Source organism: Amborella trichopoda, chromosome 4, assembly GCF_054954075.1.
Source record: "Amborella trichopoda isolate Santa Cruz 75 chromosome 4, AtrichopodaSantaCruz75HAP2 v2.0, whole genome shotgun sequence".
Lineage (NCBI taxonomy): Eukaryota > Viridiplantae > Streptophyta > Magnoliopsida > Amborellales > Amborellaceae > Amborella > Amborella trichopoda.
The window spans coordinates 41,516,611-41,538,022 of NC_142339.1; the positions used below are offsets into that span (position 1 = coordinate 41,516,611).

General features: G+C 37.3%; 1 protein-coding gene across 2 annotated transcripts in view; it reads right to left on the reverse strand.

Annotated features, from left to right (window-relative positions):
* Positions 1 to 20,594, reverse strand: part of LOC18425054 (dimethylallyl, adenosine tRNA methylthiotransferase) — a 32,206-nt gene extending 11,612 nt beyond the window's left edge. The window contains exons 1-6 of one of the 2 annotated variants that reach the window (XM_011630921.3): positions 20,257 to 20,594; positions 20,026 to 20,114; positions 19,756 to 19,885; positions 6,360 to 6,458; positions 6,038 to 6,169; positions 5,539 to 5,798 (exon numbers count right to left, since the gene is read on the reverse strand). In XM_011630921.3, the coding sequence (XP_011629223.1) occupies positions 5,539 to 5,798; positions 6,038 to 6,169; positions 6,360 to 6,458; positions 19,756 to 19,885; positions 20,026 to 20,114; positions 20,257 to 20,443 (897 nt within the window). In that variant the 5' untranslated portion in view covers positions 20,444 to 20,594. Of the gene's footprint in view, positions 1 to 5,538; positions 5,802 to 6,037; positions 6,170 to 6,359; positions 6,459 to 19,755; positions 19,886 to 20,025; positions 20,115 to 20,256 lie in introns of both variants that reach the window. The other variant, XM_011630920.3, reaches the window with a different exon arrangement.
* Positions 20,595 to 21,412: the final 818 nt, after the last annotated feature.

The window sequence follows — 21,412 nt, forward strand, 5'->3', positions numbered from 1 at the left end:
CTAAAGGAAAGAAGGCGGAGGGATGCAAGTGGGTATCTACAGTGAAATGCAAGGCAGATGACAAGCTTGAAAGATAAGAGGCGAGGTTCAATGCAAAAGGTTTAACCCAAATTCAGGGTATAGATTACAAAGAGACTTTTACACTAATAGCGAAGTTGAATATTTGTTAGAATTATTCTCTCTTTGGCTGTAAATAAATCTTGATCCTTGCATAAGCTGGATGTCATTAAATGGAGATCTTCATAAGCAAGTTGATAGCAGGTTTTCAGCTTCAGAGGAAGACAGCAAAGGTGTGCAAATTGAGAAAGGCGATATAAGGACTTCAACAATTGCTAAGAGCCTAGAGCCTAGTTTGAGAAATTCAGTGAAGCCTTGCTAAGAATTGGGCTAAAAAGGTGTCACGTTGATCATACACAATTTGAGAGGAAAAAAAGTGTTCGACTACACTCATATTGTATGTTGATAATATTATAGTAACAAGGGATAGCTTAGTAGATATTGAAGATGTTATATATTATCTCAGAAGAGTGTTCAACATAAAAGATCTAGGTCCACTAAAATATTTGATGGGTATTGAAGTGGCCATGTCAAAGAAGGGAATCACTATCTCTGAGAGGAAATATGTGTGGGATATTGTTAAAACAGTCTAGAATGTTGGGGGTCAAACTGATGAATACACCTATAGAAATCAATTATAGACTTCATGAATAGATGGGAGAGTTACTAAAGGATCAAAGTTTCAGAAAATGCTAGGCAGCCCCTAAGCGGCCGGCCTAACGCCCAGCGCCTAAGCAAGCACCAAGAACCTCAAGTGCCCTAAGGTGAAAAAATCTCAGAAATATAAACATATGCATAGTTGTTGGAATGGTACCGGAATCGGGATCGGGAGTGGGGGATCGTGAAATGCTAGAAGATCCCTATGGTTGCTAACGTAGTCTATGTAATGCACATGAGATTGAGATCCCCAATTGTTAGGGATCGAGATACCAACCTTATGGGGATCTTGATCTCAACTTTTTGGAATCTTGATCCCAACTTTTTGGGGATGTTGCTACTGGCCTTAAAGTGTAAGATAATCTAGGATTATGTATGCTTTTTAATGAAGGGATCTCATTATTTATAGCAAGCAAGCAATACAACTTATTAAAAGTATAGTTGTGATGCTAACTAGCTACAAACAAAGAAAATCATCAGTTTGGTGCTTGTCTTGGTCTTTAAGGTTAGGATCGAAATCCCTAACAGCAGGAATCGAGATACTTAATAATAGGGATTGAGATTCCAAAATTTAAAAATCGAGATCCTTAAGCCGAGAGCCACAAAATTAAGATCCTAGAAAGGATGCCTACCAAAGTAGTAGATCCCCGCAATTATGCATATATGTATTGTCCCAACACACATATATTCAATTATTTGTGTTAATTTTGGATTTGTTTTACATTTATATGTATTCTAACTAACTCTTTCATGCAAATATATATGTATGAATGTTGAAACATATTCAAAACTTCAAATCATAAAAAATTTAGTGAAAAACATAAACAGGTCCATAGTGTATTAGTCTCTAACAGTGTTTCAAAAAGGCAGACCGCCCAATGCCTGGGCGGCCGCCTAGGCAGTTCTGAGGACCTGGGCGCATCGCAATATATATACGAAAAGTTATTTCAAAAGGTTGATTAGCAATCAAGTCATGGTGTTGAGTATAGTTTTAAATTACAGGGAAATTAGGATTGAATAGCGAATAAGATGTGAATCTCAGCATTTAATTAATGATAGGTCAACAAGGTTTGAATGGCTTGAATGAAGCATCTTTTCACCAGTGTTACCTTGACACTCCATAGTTTCTCTAGCACCACATGTGAACACGTGTCTAGACCATGACCGGCACGTTGTCTGTACATGTCGTATAAGTCATCAATCAGACACGACGTATCGACACTTTGACATTACATGTCGATGTTTTGGACATGCAGTGCATTTTTTGTTGTATATTAAAAAATGCATTTGTGTGACTTGAACCCATGACAATTTGCGATGGCATTAAAAGTAATAACCACCACGCAATCCATTTAAAGCATGCATACTTATGGAATATATTTTACTTATATGTTCATTAATTGTATCTACTAACTAAAGTCAAATGCCATAAATGCCTAATGGTGCATTTATTATCTAGAAGGCAATAATTAGAAAGTAACAATAAAGGACATGCACATCTTTATGCATGTCCTTTAGAGCATAAAAGTCTTATTATAAAGATTTTTTTTAATATATTACTATAATTATCATATGACCTTATGAATATAATTTATTGCCATATTTTACATGCATGCATATGGTCTCAAAAAAATACCATCTTTTTAGAAAAAATGCTTTAATTTGTTAATTAAAATACGATTTATAATCCAAAATATGAATTACTCTATAGTCTATATTATAGTTACCCGAATCGCCTATGAGGGTAGCGATTCGGTTTTGGAATCTTGATTCGGTGTTTCTCCGAGTGAAAGTCGCTTCTAAAAGAAAGGAATCACGTTCCCATTTTTTGTAGAACGCAATTCCACCTAATTTCGGAATCTAGATTCCTGGATTGCTTGAATCAAGATTCCATATAGAGGATTTTACGATTCTTAGCTACACAAGAATGCGATTCTGCTTATGAGAAACGTTGATTCCAAATTTTTGGAATTGCGAATCCATGTTGTTTGGAATCAAGTTTCTATATCGCAAACATCGTGATTCCTTGCTATACAACAATGTGATTCTACTTATGCTAAACATTGATTCAAAGTATTAAGAAATTGCGAATCCATATTGTCAGGAAGGAATGTGAGCATAGGGAGAGCAAAAACCTTCGATGTGTGCTCAATCATGAGTGAGTGCAACATGTATGAGAGCGTGAGAGAATTTTAAGTTGTTGCACACGACAATAAAATCAAAATTTAAGATATGACTAATATGTGAGCATAGGGAGAGCAAAAACCCCTCGATGTGTGCTCAATCATGAGTGAGCGCGACATGTATGAGAGCGTGAGAGAATTTGAAGTTGTTGCACACAGCAATAAAATCAAAATTTTAAATATAAGTAATATGTTAAATTTTTTATTTTCTTATTTACTAATTTCCGTCCTTCATTCCATGTTACCTTCTAAGAACTCTTACCAAGAATAAATAATACTAAAAAAATATGTTACTTCAAATTCAATAATGTTTGGCAAATGATGTGGGTACTAAACTACTAATGTAATAATTTTTAATATATGATTGGTACCATCATTTCTTCAAGTTGATTAAGAGGATAAAAATGTTTTTCTTTAAGTAAAATAAGAAGATAATAAGGATATGAGCGAAGTGCCCTATGTGGTCTTTTAGGTTAAATTAATCATTAAATATCAGAGAAATTGATGAAAAATTGAACAACTCAATTTTTAAAAGTTAAAAGACTCAAAACTACATTTAACAAAGAAGAATTACTATGTCATATACTTATTTTATAATTCAAGAAAAGGAGATAAAGGAAGCTTGCCCTTGTTCTCACTCCTTGTATGTCGTAGACTAGCTCCAGACCTTGTAGACATAATAGGGTTATCAGTAGATCGAGTCCATTGTATGGGATTGTCCACAAAGATATCATAAAGGTTGACATTAGTACTTGGAGTCTTGGGTTGAGAATATACATACCAAAATTCGATCTTGTAGTAATGGGTAAATTTATATATTTTTTGAATACTTCTCTCATATACCAGAGGGAATTGGTCGCAATTTGAGTAAGGGGAGAATCTTGATTCCAATATGGGGAGAATCACGATTCCAGAATGGTGAGAATGTTGATTCCAAGTTGATGGGAACAACGATTCTAGAATTTTAGGAATCACGATTCCTTATTTTTAGGAATCACGATTTCATATTTTTAAGAATCGCGATTCTAGCAACCACCGAAATAAGTGGGGTCACGTGTGATTCCATATAGGTCTGAAACATGATTCCAACAGGAAGGGACATCGATGCTTGCAAATAAGAAACATGATTCCTAATTTTTTGAATCGCGATTCCGAATAGTAAGAATTATTTTTCTCATTTCCGAATCGTACAGACAGCGATTCCGAGATTTCGAAACTTCTGATACACGCAATTCCGCTGTTCCGATTCTAGAAACGATTCGGAATCACAAATGTTTCCAACAACTATAGTCTATATACAATTTGAATTTGATTAAAAAGAACATTCTAGACCATTAAGCCCTAATTCAAGTCCACAAATAGGGGCCTAGGTACCCCTTCTCTTCACCTCTCTATTGTAATGTTACACTACTAAATTTGAGTGTAAACCTTGCCTTAGCCTGCACCCTGTGTCCATAAGAGCTCCCCGCCTCCAAGCTAGATTATAGCTATGGTGTATTGTAGAACCTTGGCTCACCTCTCTCATACTGGACCATTACTCTTTCCCCCAATTAGCATAGTTTCGCTATGCGACTTCATATAACTTTACGCCAGTCGCTCTTGACTGAAACTTGCCTCTTCCAGCCCAATTTCAGTCACTTTTAGTCACCATTGCGATACCCCTTTGAGCCCTCTCTTATGCTCTTGTTATAAACTAGTTTCTGTGGAGTCTTAAGCACCATCACTTGTAGTTTTAGCACACCCTTGTAGTAGCTTCTACAACTATTTCTCCTACACCATTTCAGCCCATTGGAGAGCAATTAGTGTGAATTGGGGAGTTCTTGTGGCTTCACAAGTTGGAGCAATGATCGACCTCCAATACTGGCATTGTCGAAGGAATTCTGGTATAGGGTGCAGGCAGTTCCATTGAGGTAACCTAGGGAAACCTTTCACAAATTTATGTTGTTCATCAGATAACTTACTAAGAAGCAATGTGACCAAATTATAAGCATCCCTACCAAATTCATGGGAGGGGTGTAGTCGGAAGAATATAGCCATATAGGTCCACTCAATGGTTTTCTGTTTTGTCACCCTCAGGAAAGCCCTATTAATATATACACCTGACTTCACAATCTACAGAAAAGTGGAGCAATTGAGTTTAAAAGGATACATAACTCATCCCTTAAACTTAATGAACACTCAAAGGTATAATGTTTCCAAGATATTTTAGAGATTAATTCTCAAACTTCATCTTATAAATCATTCAGCCACAATAATTTGTCCAACTTCCATGCATCTAAAAAAGAGAGGCAGTAACCCATAGGGTAAGAACTTCCCTTGCAGTTCTTATAATAAAATTATGACTTGAGAAATATGTAATAAACAAGAAAATCCAACTTACATTAGACATCTCAGAGGACACACAGACAAGCAGCTAGAAACTTGATGTAAGTACGAAATAATTTCAGATCAAATTAACAATTTCTAGTTCAAATCATAGTATACTACATGTGCATATTTCAGGAACAATACGCATTGCAGCAACTACCAACAAAATGGGTTCACATCAATAGCTTTTCTTTACAAATATCAGACATGCAAGTGATCAGAGAATGCAAGTTTACAGAAAATAATTTGTTACACATGTCAAAAGAATCCATACCTGTTTGAGCCAGCACTCCTGATGCTTGTGTTCATAAATATCAGGGGAGTAGCAACCAGCTTCAGATGGGCAATAAACCCATATATTGCATTTTTTCTCACCAGGTTTTGCTCTTTTAGCTTGATCTAAGCAAGCCTGACAACAGTCAGCGGCACTTTCTTTATGGTGTGTAAGACCCCACCTAACAGCAGCACCATCATAATCTGTATGCCTCTCAGCATGGCATTCTGGGGGTGGGGGCTTACCGGCTATGATTTCATCTTCTGCAGAGAACACATGAAAAATTCAAGCTTTCTAACACATGGATATGTTATGAGATAATTTCCGTGCAAACATAGCATATTATACAAGTAAAGCAACACTTTCCAAATTGGAAAAATAATTTACAAATGCATTGTGGCAATATCTGTTTATGATGGTAAGAAACTTGACAAATCCAAGTAATAAAAAAACCGTTTAAAGGAAAATAAAAAAAAAATGTGATACTAGAAAATACTACCTAGCTCCTCTTCGGCTTCCAGTTTAGAGACATCCTTGTTTAGAACTTCAAATGGCATCCAGAGACCAATATCCTCCAGTAAGGGGATCCACTGAGACTCCAGGACTCTTGTCATCATCTCTGAGAATGTTTCTGTTGACAAAGAGAAAAGCATGACAAGCAATATGGAGAAGTTATAGAAAACAGGGAAGGACTGGAGACAACATAATGGTATCCGCAAGGAATTTCATAAACTTTAAAAAAAATGTTGACTGAAACAAAACATAAGAAACAATACTATAAAGTTTGAGGGCTTGTATCCACTCAAAAAAAAAAAGCATACCAGTTTCTTCTGTTAAGTCTGTAAAATTTGAACTTTTTCTGTGAACTATCCGTTTCTTGACTTCTTCTAGCTTTTCCTTGCGCCACATTTCAAGTGCTTCTGCTCATCAGAAATAATGATCATACTTTCTATACAAACAAGTTCTACAAGTTTGAAATGTTCTGCATTCTTGTAGGTGAACATCAAAATATAAAAAGAACTCCAATTTGGAACCCAAAGCTCATCTGACAATTAACAAAAAATATAAAAAGAGGTAGACTTTTATCAATTAATACTGCAAAAAGCTATATTCAGATTTATTCTACCATTGCAATATAAAGGTATGCCATGCATCAATAAGATGAAATTCCAGATCATGTTCATGGATTCAATTCACTTTGTAGAATGTACAAGACCAAGTAGAAGTTCGAGTTTACTTCATAAGAAACTTATGTATATTAAGAAGAAACAGGTTTCTAGTTAACATGATCTCGATGCTATAAGATCCTTATTTTATCTTTTGAAAGGGGCCTCCTTTTCCCTTATGTTTAACCCACTTGCCTCCTTCCTTAACTGTAGTCATTTCCAAACCACTCACCACAAGCAAGCCCTCTCTACGCTTTCCCCCAACTTTCATGCACCAGCAAATTAATGTGCTCCATGTGTATGCAGTTTGCTTTATATGTCTTAAATTAATGGGCTGATGAATTATTGGACTTTGCCAGAAACAAAGTGTTTGGAGGAGCAATTTAAGTATTGAATATTTGTGTAATTATATGTAATTTTGTAACATTATGTTATTAATCATCATTGTTCAAAAAGATGGATTCGGGTTGCCTAGGCGGCCACCCAAAGACAAGGTCCCTCACCAAAATCAAACCCCCCCCCCCCCCCCCCCCCAAACCCAAACATCGTCCAAGTAGGAAAAAAATTCAATTAATCACCAAAAAAATCAATCTTTTAACTACAAACATGTAAATATATCGTAAAAGAAAAAAAAAAGTAAAAGAAAAAACGCATGATTCATAACATAATATGTTGTAGCAAAATAAAATCAAAACCCTCTTTCAAATATGATAATATTTTAAAAATATCAAAATCAAATTGATGTCGGTACAAACCTCGTCTATTGGGTCGCCAAAAGTTCTCAAAATCAACTACTAGAAGTTCCAAATCTACCCACGAACTATTGCCTTTGTTTTGGAAAGAAATCGAAAAAATAAAAAATTTATCGATCTGTCAATAAATCACAAAAGAGTGGTTTTTTAGAGTTTTTCTCTCCCTAAAGGCCACGGATTTTCTATTGGGGGGGTTTAGAATACCCCCTAAAACCCTTTTCGCCCTTTTTTAGAGGGAAAAATTACATTTTTTACCCTCATCGAGGGTTTTTTTTCTGCCCACCCGCAAGGTGTCACAGGGCGGCGCCTAGGCAGGCGCCCAGACAATAGCGCCTAGACGGCACCTTGACTGCCAAGGTGGGCACCCAGAAGCAGGGCGCATAATGCCCTCCCAGACTACGCCAAGGCGTTTTTAAAAAATTTCACCTAGGCGGTCGGGCGGCCTAATTTTCGAACATTGTTAGTCATATGTATGCATTATCTTTCTTTCCCCATGTTTTTCATCCCTTGTTGCAATGAGAATGGGAACGTCATAGCTGGTAAACACTCGATAAATATTAAACATAGGAACACCCAAAGAAGGGTGCATGTATGTTGCATGTACATGGGACTCATTTAAATCTCCTAGTAGGAAGGATCCAGTGTGCTTCTTTACACCTTCACAAGCAAAGAAAGCAGCTTTCTAGTTTGCCACATGAAGGATATGGTCAAAAACATTGGATCCTTTGCTAATATACTCTGCGATATCAGGGTGTTCGCCTTCACGAAGCACCAAAAGGAATGAGGGGTCACCAACTGCCCAGCTAATGACATTGAAAGAGTCCACTTCAACCAACAAAGGACCAGCTAAAAGAGAGGAAAATCCTGAGCCCCTTGGAAAGGCCATAACCTCTGCCTGGGAAGAATTGCAAAGACCAATTGAGCCAGAGAAATATTTTTGTTACTTGTCGATTGAGCCAAAGAATGAATGGTTAACCATTCCCTGGTAGTACCAAAATAAACTACAAAAGGACAAACCTGGAGTTCCCAAAAGGGCTAAAATTGTAGTAAAACTTATAGCAACCACTCGCTGGAGACCTATCACCTCTCACAATTTTGTGAATCAGTCTTTCCAAAATTTGGATGCCTCTGAACACCTCAAAGACTAGAGGCGAAGAAGTCAAGAAACCTTGGGTCTGATCACAAATAACTCTAATAAAAAATCCATCCTAGACCAGAATAGTAAAATGCCATGGAGAATTGCCAAAGCAGACATCCTCAAAGAATGCCACACTCATCTGGATCATAATAGGTTGGACCAAGACCAACAGCCAACAGCTGAAGATCCCCACTGCCATACATGCCATTAACCAATGAACCCTAAGTAAATACATTGAGGAAAGAGCATCTATTAGACCATGAGATTTCCCACCCCAAATCATAAGGATCCCTCCAAAAGGGGGACATCAAACAATGCATCCACTAAATCTTCAAAAAGATACCTGATCATTGATCCTGGATAATAACAAATTGACCTAACCTTGTAAATAATATAGAGGACTGGTTTATTCATATTTCCACATTGTTCCCTCTTATTGAGCTTGGGTTAGATATTCAACCTCTAGTGCTCATGACGGAAGAAAAAGGGCATCTAGAACATCTATATATCATCCAACTGTAACAGGCTTCACGAAAATCTGATTCTTCCTATAGAAACAAGGGAAAACATTTCGTCAGCCCAAGGGAAAGCAGCTACATTGGTCTGCCCTCACTTATTTTGGGGGCCTTGGGGGCATTTTTTTGGCACTAAATTTCACATATGCATCCTCTTGGACTTGATGAAGAAGCACAAAAAAATGAAAAGAAAAGGTGGAAAAAAATACTCCGAAAATAGTTCTTTGGACTCAATAAGTGCAGACAATACATTTAATAGGGCAACTAGATCTAACACTCTACTAACTCAAAAAACATTCTTTCTTTTCTTTCTAAAGTGTTCATCTAGTGATGTTGAGGCGAACTATAAAGTTTGGGTTTAAGGAAATGCCTCAAGGGCCTCAATCTAAGACCATTTTTCTTTCCTATAATGGATGGCTCGTATTCACTGCATCTTGTCTCTCCTTAAGAAAGTCATGTTCTAGATCTTTTTTCTGAAAACGTGCTAAACATTCATTTCTTACTTTTTCCAACAAAATCAATATGGACCTCCATTTATTTGGATAAGTTCATTACAGAGTTTCAGGGCATCACCTATTGGGGCTAAATCCTCAGAATAGTTCACTATTAATAGTTTAACCAGCACAGGTTAGTATTCATGCTTCATGTGAGTATGCTTTGTAGGTTCAAATCTGCTCACTTACAACATGTTATGTATTAACGTCATGCAATAATGTCTTCACCAAAATAGTATTACAAATATTATTGAATGTTATTAGGAATTATTTATTGATTATTTAGAAATTCAAAGAATGGGTCATACAACATTGTGATAAACACCAGGATAAAGAAATATGAAACCTACTTAGGTCCTACATGTTCCATAACATTAAAAGAATTTATGCTTAGATCAATCAAAATAAAGTAATAGCAGAATTTCCTGTGCGATATTTATTTGCAAATTATAATTTGAAAGCTTCTGAGCCATTTGAAATGTTCCTTGTTGTCTTCTACTAAACCAAATCTCAGGCAAGGAAACCATTCAAAAAAAGAAAATAATGAATAGAAAATGGTAAGGTCAAACTTATCTCACCATTGAATGAAACAACCTTTCACACTCAGTTGCTATGATGATAATCCATATCCTTGAAGAGCCAAGAATCCTAAATGAATTTACTAAAAAGTGAAGTAAATATGCAAAGCTGACTAGACATGAATGATTCCTTCAAACCAGCAACAAAATCAAATGAAAATACATGCTAAGGGGTATGAAAGGCTTATAGCCCTCAATATGGGTAGTTTTCAACCGCATTAATTTCTTTCCAAAGCTCTTTTATGCCAAAGAGAGTCTTTCTTTAGAGCCTCATATTTTTCCAAATACAGTTGTATCCTCTCATGATAATACATGCTAAGGGGTATGAAAGGCTTATAGCCCTCAATGTGAGTAGTTTTATACTTTGCAACTGCATTAATTTCTTCCCAAAGCTCTTTTATGCCAAAGAGAGTCTTTCTTTAGAGCCTCATATTTTTCCAAACACAGTTGTATCCTTTAAGAGGTAACAATTCTGAAATGAGTATAGCTATAAAATATAGGTATAGAAAATATATAGAATTGACAATATAGGAATGACTTTTCATAAAGCCAATAAACAAATCACATGGAAATAATATGCTAAGAGGGTAGGAGAAACATATATTTGTGCATCATCATCATCATCAAAGCCTTTTTCCAACTATTTGGGGCCAGCTCCACGAATCCTGGTCAACGATTCTGCTCTATCAAGGGCCATACCCTTACTGAGGCAATAAATCCCCATATCTTTTCTCACTACTTCAAACCATGTCCTCGTGGACTAATGCCTAGGTGGGATGGGGGGTCTGAGCGCACCGCCCAGGCCTGGGCGAACCAACTAGGTGGGTTGTCCCTGACAATGTTTAAAAAAACGATCCGCCAGGTGCCTAGGCGCCCAAAACAAAATTTTCACACGCCTCGACCTGGGCACCCAAACACGGGATGCCGTATCTGGGCGGGCGCCCAGCACCCAATTTTGGGCGGGCACCCAGCACAGTTTGTTTTTCTAATTGAAACTACTTTGAGGGTGGTATTGGTGGTATTAGAAGACTTTTGAGTTGATTCATAGCTCGATTGAGATAACCAACATCAAATATCAGAGATTGGGTAGAAAAGGTCAATCTGTAATCTTTATTTGAGTTTTATTTTTTCAATTTGTGATATCTTCTGCAGGGTCTACTAAGGGTGGAGATCCGGGATGAAAATATAGTGTTCACCCTGATAAGAATGACAGAAATAAAATTATGTACAATTTATGTGGACATGTTTCTAATACTGGCATAAATAGATTTAAGAAACATCATGCCAATATTAGAGGTGATGTTGCCCCATGTAAAAAAGTCTCAGATCTTGTAAAGAAAGAAATTGTGGAGTACATTGAAGCTGAAAAGAGTAAAAAAAGTTGCAAAAAAAAGGATATAGCAGAATTAAATTCAAGGGTTCATATTTTTATGATAATATTGAAACTGAAGAAGAGGATGATGAAGAGGGGGAAGACGAGGTAGCCATGGTTGGTACTCAGAGCTCTAAGACCAAGAGGGATTTTGGGTCTAAGAAGGCTCGTACGAGAGGGCCTATAGATAGTTTTTTTACACCTAGCCCTGAGACAATAATTAAGAAAGGCAAGGGAAAGGGGAAAAAACAGGTGACAATTGAAAATAAGTTTAAGAAGGAAGATAGAGCCAGGGTGATTCAGAATATTGCTCGGTGGTTTTACTATGTGGGCATTTCTTTTAACATTACTCACTTGAATAGCTTCCATACAACGTTGGAAGCAATTGGGCAATTTGGGCCAGGTTTGAAAGCTCCAACTCCTTATGAGATTGGAGGGCCACTACTGAAGAAAGAACTCGAGTACACTAATGAATATCTCAATGCTCATAAGGAGGGATGGGCTAAATTTGGGGCTTCTTTACTGATAGATATGTGGAGTGATAGGGGGAGGAGGAGTAACATGAACTTACTAGTAAATTGTCCCACGGGTACAGTTTTTTTACGCTCAATCAATGCTTCCAATGATGTTCATGATGCGCATTATATATTTTCTTTCATTGATAAGGGCATTGAGGAGGTTGGGGAGGAACTTGTAATCCAAGTGGACACAGATAATGCTGCTCCCAATCTAGCTGCAGATCATTTGCTTCGACAAAAGAGACCTCGTATATTTTGGACTCCTTACGCTGCATATTGCGTAGATCTTATGCTTGAGGCAATTGGTGAATTGCCTCCTATTAAAGGAATTATTTTTAAGGCTAAGGAAGTTACAATCTTCATATATAATCACATACTTACCCTTAGCATGATGCGCAAGTTTACAAAAAAGAGAGAGCTAGTGAGGCTTGGGGTCACTAGATTTACCACTGCCTACCTTAACAGTGTTTTAAAATGCGGGATGCGGCCCTGATGCGGTGGGGGGCCGATGCGGCCCAGATGCGGGTGCATCGCAACGATGCGGTCAATAAAAGTAAAAAAATTCTAAAAAATCTAAAAAAATAAGTTAATGCATAGAAAATAATGTGAAGGTGATATATGTGATAGTAGGTATTTTAGTTTAATGATTAACTTGAAAACTATTAGCTGTCTGAGATTCTGTATCCAGTTATCCACTATCCCCTGATAGAAACTAGAAACTTAAAACCAGCTTCATAAAGCATTCAACAATCAACAACCATCAGCACAAATTTGCACCATAAGCACAATTATAATTAAGCACAACCATAAGTACAACCATAAGCATAAAATAATGATATTACAAAATACAAATCAAAAGTCAAGTTCAAGAAGAGTTAATAGTTAATAAATAATAACTTAATACAATCATCTATTTTGAGAGTTAATTTTAAAATTTGAACTTCATTTTTTCAAATATCAATCAGACAAGTCATCTTGAGAGTCGTCATGTGCATCATCAATATCATCCTCGACAGCCTCCATGTATTCTTCTTCATCAATCTCCTCTGAGTCAGCTTCCTCCTCAACCTCTGAAGCTAATGTGCGAGGGCGATTAGACCCAACAGCTCCTCTACTCCTTTGTGCTCTAGTGTTAGGTCGATCTTCTTCATTAGCCCCAGTTGCTAGCTCGACATCAAGCCATGTAAGATCCACACCCTCAAACACACGCTCTTGTCTTGGATCCATGGTCCACTCACTTATGGAATCACCATCAGCTTCATATAATTGAATAGGGGTTGAGTTTCATGCGATTTTCATACCTCTCCCTAAGCCGCTCGTTATACCGCATATAAACCAAATCATTCAACTTTTTCTGCTCCAACCTATTTCTTTTTTTTGTATGGAGCAAATTTGAAATCAGATAAATTAGATTTTAGATTAGAAAATTGAAATTCAAGATTTCAGGATTAAGGAATAAGGAATAAAGGACTTACATGCTCAAATGCACTCCAATTACGCTCACAACCAGATGACCTACATGTGAGATTCAACACTCAAATAGCGAGACGTTCTAGATTTGGTGTCTCGCTTCCATGTAATGCCCACCATGCGGCTGTATAATATTTTATAATTTAGAATATAGTTAAAAATTAAGGGCATAAAATAAATAATGGAACTATACATAAAGTAAGAGACAAGTAAGATTATTTTTGGGCTTTTGGCCTTTACCTGGATATCTCTGTCTGGCACCAACCTCTCCAGCACATCTAAGAACCCACCATTTATTACACGATCTAACTCAATGGATGGGTGCTTGTAGTGAAGAGATGGGCTTCAAAAATAACTGGCTAAATGGAGGTGCCTATGAAGCTGGGTATCCCATCTCCTATCAATAATTTCAAGTATAGCCTTGCACATATTTTCATCATCCTTTAAAACATCTTTTATTTCAGTTCTAGCCCTAGTTATTGCCTCGTGTGTGTAGCCCATGGCGGGCTTTGCATCACCATCAACCAGTCGAAGCACTCTCACTAAAGGGTGAGCCACCTCCAATGCAATAATTATTTGACTCCAAAAAGATGTATTCAGAATAATTTTTTCAGCCTTTCTCCCATCCTTATGCTTTGACCATTTGCTTTGACTCCATTGCTCTAAAGCAAACATGGACCTCAAGGCACTTTTTTGCTTGGCTAGGCTTCGAAGAGTGAGAAATGACGTGGCAAGTCTAGTGATATCCGATCTCACTAATTCTCTCTTCTTTATAAAAGACCTCATCATGCATAGGACTATGGTGTGATTGTAAATAAATCCAACAACAAACATAGCTCTTGAAATCATCCCACTAAATAAAGATGTACCCATTTCTTTAAGCATAAGATTAACACAATGAGCTGCACAAAGAGTCCAAAACATATGCTTCCTTTTCAAAATCAAGAAATGCCCAGCTGCAGCATAGTTGGCTTCATTGTCAGTGATAATTTGTACCACATTTTGCTCCCCAACAAAATCGACAATCTCATCCATCAAGCCAGATAAGTATGTACCATCATGTGACTTGTCTGATGCATCAATAGACTTAACAAAAAAAGTACCCGTTGGGCAGTTAACCAAAAAATTAATGAATTCCCTTGATTTCCCATCGGACCAACCATCACACATAATAGCGGCCCCATATTTTTCCCACCCTTCTCTATGAGAAATCAAAATTTTATTCACATCAAATACAGCATCCTTCAACAAGGGCTCCATAACCTCATGTGGTGAAGGAGGAATAAGTCTTGGGCCATATTGCCCAATTGCCTAGACCATACATACAAAAATATCCAAAGTTATAGTATTAAAAGGAATGCTGGCCATGTACCGACTTCTTTTGTTCTTTCTTATATTTATTGTCAATTGTGGTTTGTTTTATTTTTTTCTTTCTCTTCTGAACCACAATTTCGAGGCTAGGGGTGAAAAAAGAATCCATTGGCCCCTTAGAGAGGTGTTTTTCTTTCAGCACTACCATCAATATTTATAACCCTCTCTCTTGAGGTTGGAGTATGAGTACCCCTTTGCCTCATGGCAACTTCAGACATATCATCATCACCATCATCATCATCATCACATCATCAAATAATTGCATATCATCAAGTAATTCCTTTCTTTTCTTTTCTTTTTTCTCTTTATCTTTTTTCAATCTATCCAAATATTCTCTAATCTCCTTTTTTATATCATCTGTAGCTTGTGGGAATGCTCTTACATTCCCAAAAATTCCAACTAAATGCTCTTTTTGTCGAAAAATACCACCCATATAGTATTTCCACAGAGCAAGCATATCACACAATTTCTATCTTTCAGATTTTTTAGTTTAGCATATTTTCAAGCCGGATCCTTGTTACTAGAAGATTGGGAAGAAGACATTGCCCCAAAAAATAAGTATAACAGTATTATTGTACAAGAAGGAATAACAAGTTACCGACTCTGTGAAGTAGTCCTCGATTTCTTCACGGCCTCTGAAATCCCCAATTTCTTATCACAAATTCACCTTAACATCCCCAAATCAATAATCAAAGGCATCAAATGAACATCCAAGTATCAAACAACCGCCAAATCGAAGGTTTGGATGAAAAAACAATTTCGCCAAATTTTTTTTTTCCGTTGATTTGATGCAAAAAAAGCCACAAAAGTGGCTGGAAATCTTTGTTTATGGGGTATGATAACCCCCCAAACAGTTTTCCTAAACTTTGGAACTACAAAAAGACCATTTTGCCCCTCCCCGAGGGGCAAAATCGAAATTTTTTTCCGCGGAAACAGATGTTGTGCGATGCGGTCTGATGCGATGCCATGCGGGATGCGCCCATGATGCGGCCTGATGCGACGCATAGGCACCAGTTTGCGATGCGGATGCGAGCACATCCCGCATGAAGCAGCCACATATGCGGCGATGCGGCCGCATTTTAAAACACTGTACTTTAGTCTACAGAGCATTATATGAGGAGGATCGCATTAAGGTCTATGTTGGCTTCAAATGAGTGGAGTAGGTGTAAGTGGTCTAGAGATACTAAGGGAAAGAAGACACAAGATATTATTCTTTCGAAATATTTTTGGTGTGGGGTGAACCATACGATATTAGTATTTCTTCCCTTGGTAAAGGTCTTGCTCTTAGTTGATGCTGATAAGCCCTCCATGGGCTTTATATATGATGCAATGGAAAGGGCTAAGAATGAGATTGTAGAGAATTTGAGAAATGATGCAGTGAAGTAAGCCCCAATTTAGGAGATTATAGATGACAAATGGGATAGGCAGCTCCATAGACCATTGCATGCAGCGAGGTACTACTTGAACCCCAAATTCTTTTATGCAGATGCAGATATTGAGTCAAAAGGGGTAATTATAGATGGTTTTAATGAGTGCCTTGAAAAATTAGTTCCTGATCCCAATATCCAAGATAAGTTATCAACTGAAGAGCTAGTTTCGTACAAGTGTTCTTTGATGTCATTTGGGAAAGATATGGCATTAAGGCAGATAAACAAAGACGAGCCATGTAATATTCTTTTGACTTATGTAATTTTGTTTTATAAAATATAAATTTATAATTTTCTTTCAAGTTTTGATAATGTTAAATACCTAAATTAATTATAAAAGTTGCCCACATATTGCAGCCCAATGGTGGAAACAACATGGAAGTAACGCTCCAAACCTCCAGAAGATGGCTATGCAGATCTTGAGTTTGACAACTACCTCTTCTAGTTGTGAGCGCAATTGGAGTTCGTTTGTGATGGTATTTTACTATTTTACAATCTTATATGCTTTTTTTGTCTATAAGTTCATTTTGTAATATAGATTCATAAAAGGTAAGAAGATCATAGACCTATAGTAGTTACTTATGCATTATTTTTCCTTATAGGTGCATACAAAGAGAAGAAATAGGCTTGCGCAAAGGAAGCTCAATGACTTGGTTTTTGTTAGAGAGAATCAAAGGCTCAAAGAGAAGAAAAACCAGCTAAAGAAGGACCCATCTCTTCGAAGGATATGGAGAATGCTTCAGATTGGCTAGTTAGTGACCCTGGTACTAAGGAGGTCTTCCCTGGGGAGGGTTTGACATGGGAAATGGTCGAAGAGGCTTCGGGGCAAGCTTCTAATCCTAGGAGGGCCACTCAAGCAACTTCTTCTGCTGGTACTTCACAGAGGGAGATAGATGAAGAAGAGGCAGATTCAGAAGAATCTCTGGAAGAAGAGGAATATGTTGAAGAGGGTGATGATTCTGATGATGACGGCCTCAATTCTGATGCAGAGAAAAGCAAATGAAGATGATGATTTTGATTCTTATTGATATCTTGATTGTCTTCTCTCTTCTTTTGAAGCAAATTTAATACTCTTTTGCACCAACTTGGTTTGGGCTTTAGACATTTAGAGTTTGAAGGATTTTTATTTAGTTATGTAGTTTGCAATTTTTTTGCCTTTTTGGACTATTTCGTTGTGTGGTTTAATGTTTTTTTATAGTTTTGGAAGTCAGTTTGTTGATGACTTGGAGAGTTGGAGACTTGGATGTTATTATGGTTTATTTTATGGATACGGAATATGGAGAATATGAGAGTTGGAGACCTTACAGTAGCCTATTAGACTTTTAAACATTTTGGATGGTTCGAACTTTTGAATAAGTTTATTCTAAACCTGCTTACCTGGGAGACTAAGACATGTGATATGTTTGTAAATAAAAATGTATGTTGCGAACTTGCGATATTTTCAATTTCAAATGGAATAAATTACAAATTTTGACACAAATATATGCATATATGTGCATTTGGATAGCAAATATATAAAAAAAACTAAGAATTTGCAACGCAGGGTACCCAAGGTTCTGGGCGCCCGCCTAGGCGCTGGGCGCCAAGCAAGCCGCCTAGCGTTTTATTGAAACCTTGGTCCCTGAGCGCCCGCCTAGTACCCGCTTAGGCGAGTGCCGAGGGTACCTAGGTAGGTGCCTAGGGGACTGCACTCAACTAGGTGAAAAAATACCCATCAAGTGGGGTATTTTTTGGTTTTTTTTTTGTTTTTATTATAAAAAATGCTTAAACATGCATATTTTATACAAAATATGTACTTTAAACTGGATTACTGAACACCATTTGCCCCCTTTGGAACCTAGGCCGCCCAGGTTTTGAGTGGCCGCCTAGGCTCTAGGCTACATTGCCCCCCTGGCCACCTCGACGCCCGGCATTTTTTGAACAATGAATCTTCCACTAAAACCAACTTGCACCTCGTCAGAGGTGTTGTATTGAGCCTACATTGCACATGGTCAACCCACCTAAGCCTACTTTATCACATCGTATTGCCTATTGGAGCCACACAAAAGTTCTCCCAAATATATGAGGGTTGTTATAGTTCAAGACGACTATCTCTCTTTCTTTTCTATGCCACGCTGAAAAACACCCCAGATATAATGTTTTCTTTAAAGACTTTTTTTTATCTTTGTTTTATCTAAAGAAGCCTAATTGTGGCAGACACAGTGCTCAATGTTATCAAAAAAAAATTATCGTAGGTAGAATACCCTTTGAGATTTTAAAATATGAGATATTCAAGGGTAGTGGAGAGATAAATTGGGATAAAATAAAGTGGTGTGGGAAGAGTTACCTACCTTCTCTTCCTTTGTGCCTAGAGAAGCTAATAGTGAGGTAGAATCCCTCACCCTAGAGTGAATAATTTCCAAAAGCTTTAATATGTGGCGATTTTATACCAATTGTTACCAGTATTTGAATTTTTTGAAATGATTATGACATCAATAAATCTAGAAAAACACAACATGAACTTGCATGTTCTCACAACACCATGGGTCAGGTCATTTGCCAGTGGTGGGTAGGCCATTATAGAGGTTTCAAATGTCAAAGGAATTTTGAGTACCAAACTTCCAATTGGCCTAGAATTTTCATTTCTGCAAGAGAAGAAATGATATTGTCCCAGAAGATTAAAAAAAAAAAATTGTGCTAGTGAGTAGAAATCCCACAGATATATTTATACATTTTGTTAGAAATATGTATAAATCTAAGAAATCAATATATTTTTGTTTATGATTTGAGATGTGTATATAATCACCAAACAGTAGTAGACCATAGCTTATTGGAATTTCTCCATTATCACACTTCCCTAATATCTTAAGACATTTTGTTTATTCTTGTACTTCCCTTATCTCCCAAACGACATAGTTATCCTTCAATTTATATGCAATCCAATCACGACATAGTTATCCTTCAATTTATATGACAATCCAATCAGACCAAACTGTAAGCCCCTGAAAATATCAGAGCAAGAGGAATACTAGGAGAAAAAGTTGAATCATTATTAGAGAGCGATTTAAAGTTTTGCTAGATTGTATTTGCAAAGAAAGTTCCTGCATTGTACTAAATTTCGCATCTCATAAAATCTCACAAATCAATAAAACATTACAAACGCAGAGAATCTCTCACAAATGTTAGCCATTACCAGTAAGAAACATTCATAATCTTTAAAATCCCCATCTCATATAACAATTAAACCATTATAAACCCAAAGAATCACTCCTAATTGGTTTTTGAACAGTAAGAATCATTTGTACATTAAAAAAGCAAGTAAGAAGCTTCCACAATAATTGAAATCCCCATCTCATACATCAGTCATTAAACCACCAACAACCCAGAAAAAAGAATGCTATAACATAACACGCCCAGCCAACCAAGAAGCAAAATACCTCTTTGTTCAGTCGCATTTCCCTTAAGCTCTTTTAGCATATGCAAAATCTCTTCAGCTATCTTCTGCTTCATGGGTTGAGGCATATTCACCGCTTCTTCATTCGAAGTTTCCTTGTCAATTTCCATAACCTGCATTGAGAATTCCCAACAGTTCATGAGCAATCAAAAGTTGCAATTTGAAGTTTTTTTTTTCTTGCAGAAAAATCACCCACTTTAATTAACTCCCAGAAAAAAATAAGCAGAGGAGGTGAGAGAAACAGATCCACTACCAATCTAAGAAGCTCCCGTGGTTCAGCCATATGTCGAATTCTAATGGCCTCTTCCATAAAGTTTATCTGATCTTTGGTGTATGTAGTGGCTGAATTGCTCATACAACACAGATAAACAAACATTTCAATAACAGGAAAAGATAAAACAGTTTATTTTTCAAAAAAAAAAAAAAAAAGGAAGAGAGATAGAAATAGAGAACAATGAGAGAGAGAGAGAGAGAAGTACTCCACCAGTTTGTGAATGGGGGACGCCATTACTGTGCGTGGAGACAATGTAGACAGAGGAGAAGAGAGATTGAAGGACATAAAGAGCGGCTCCTATGTTAATGGTGCAAACGATCATGGCCGTTCGCTTGTAGGAGCACATTGATCTCCCTCCATTTCCCCAATCAGCCAAACCCAAACCTCCCCTTGCCATGTCTCATTCATCTGAAGCTACCCCTTCGGGCTTCTCTTCCGGGAAGAAGCCATTGCACCAGGACTGACTCTCTCTCTCTAATATTCTCTCTCTCTAGGACTCTCCCTCTCCCTTGCGGCTAGGATTCTCTCTCTAGGACACTCTCTCTCTTGCGGCTCGTTTCGCCGGTAGTCTCTCGTTCTCTTTCTATTCCGTCTCTCTCTACTCGTTAGGAAGAAAAATTGCTTTTGTCTGTGATATTTGAAAGAGTACTTTAATTTAATTGGACGTGCGACGACGTATTAAACGAGTATGTCGTGTCGTGCGCATCATTGCACGATATGATTACGTTGGGTATCTCAACTCCTCATAAAATTTGTTTCGACGATGGCTACTCAAACTTGAGACCGTTGTTTAAAAAATTGGATGATACAGATCGGAACTAACCTTTTTAGACCGGGAATAGGTTAGGCGCATCTAAATCCTATAAAATATGGAGAATGGGGAGGTGTTTTTTGTAAATTAAATTTATAATCATACATCTCAAAGACAAATTCATGTTGATCAATCGGAAGATTTACAAACTCCAACAATACATTCTTTTCTTGTAGACCCCAACTATCTCTGCCAAAGCAGCTTCTGTAGACCTTGAGCTCTTTTACCTCTCCCACTCAACCCAAGCCTCAAACTACAACCTTTAGTAAGCTCTATCTAATCCACAATAACCTCTTGAGGCAGGGTTGGGGTTGCGCACCACTCTGCACTAGTCTAATGGTACCCATTTAGAAAATTGTTTCATGCTACAGAGACTGCATTTCTACATTTGAAGAGAAGGATGGAGGAGGACGACAATGGGTAGCACCCTGGTTTGATGGATCCTAATTCGTCTTCTCTCCTTTACACCATCTTTTCTATATGAGTCTCTCAAAGTTACCTCACTGCTTGTTATTGGTTCTTTCTCTCCTCCCTCTATTGATATCTAAGGTCTTA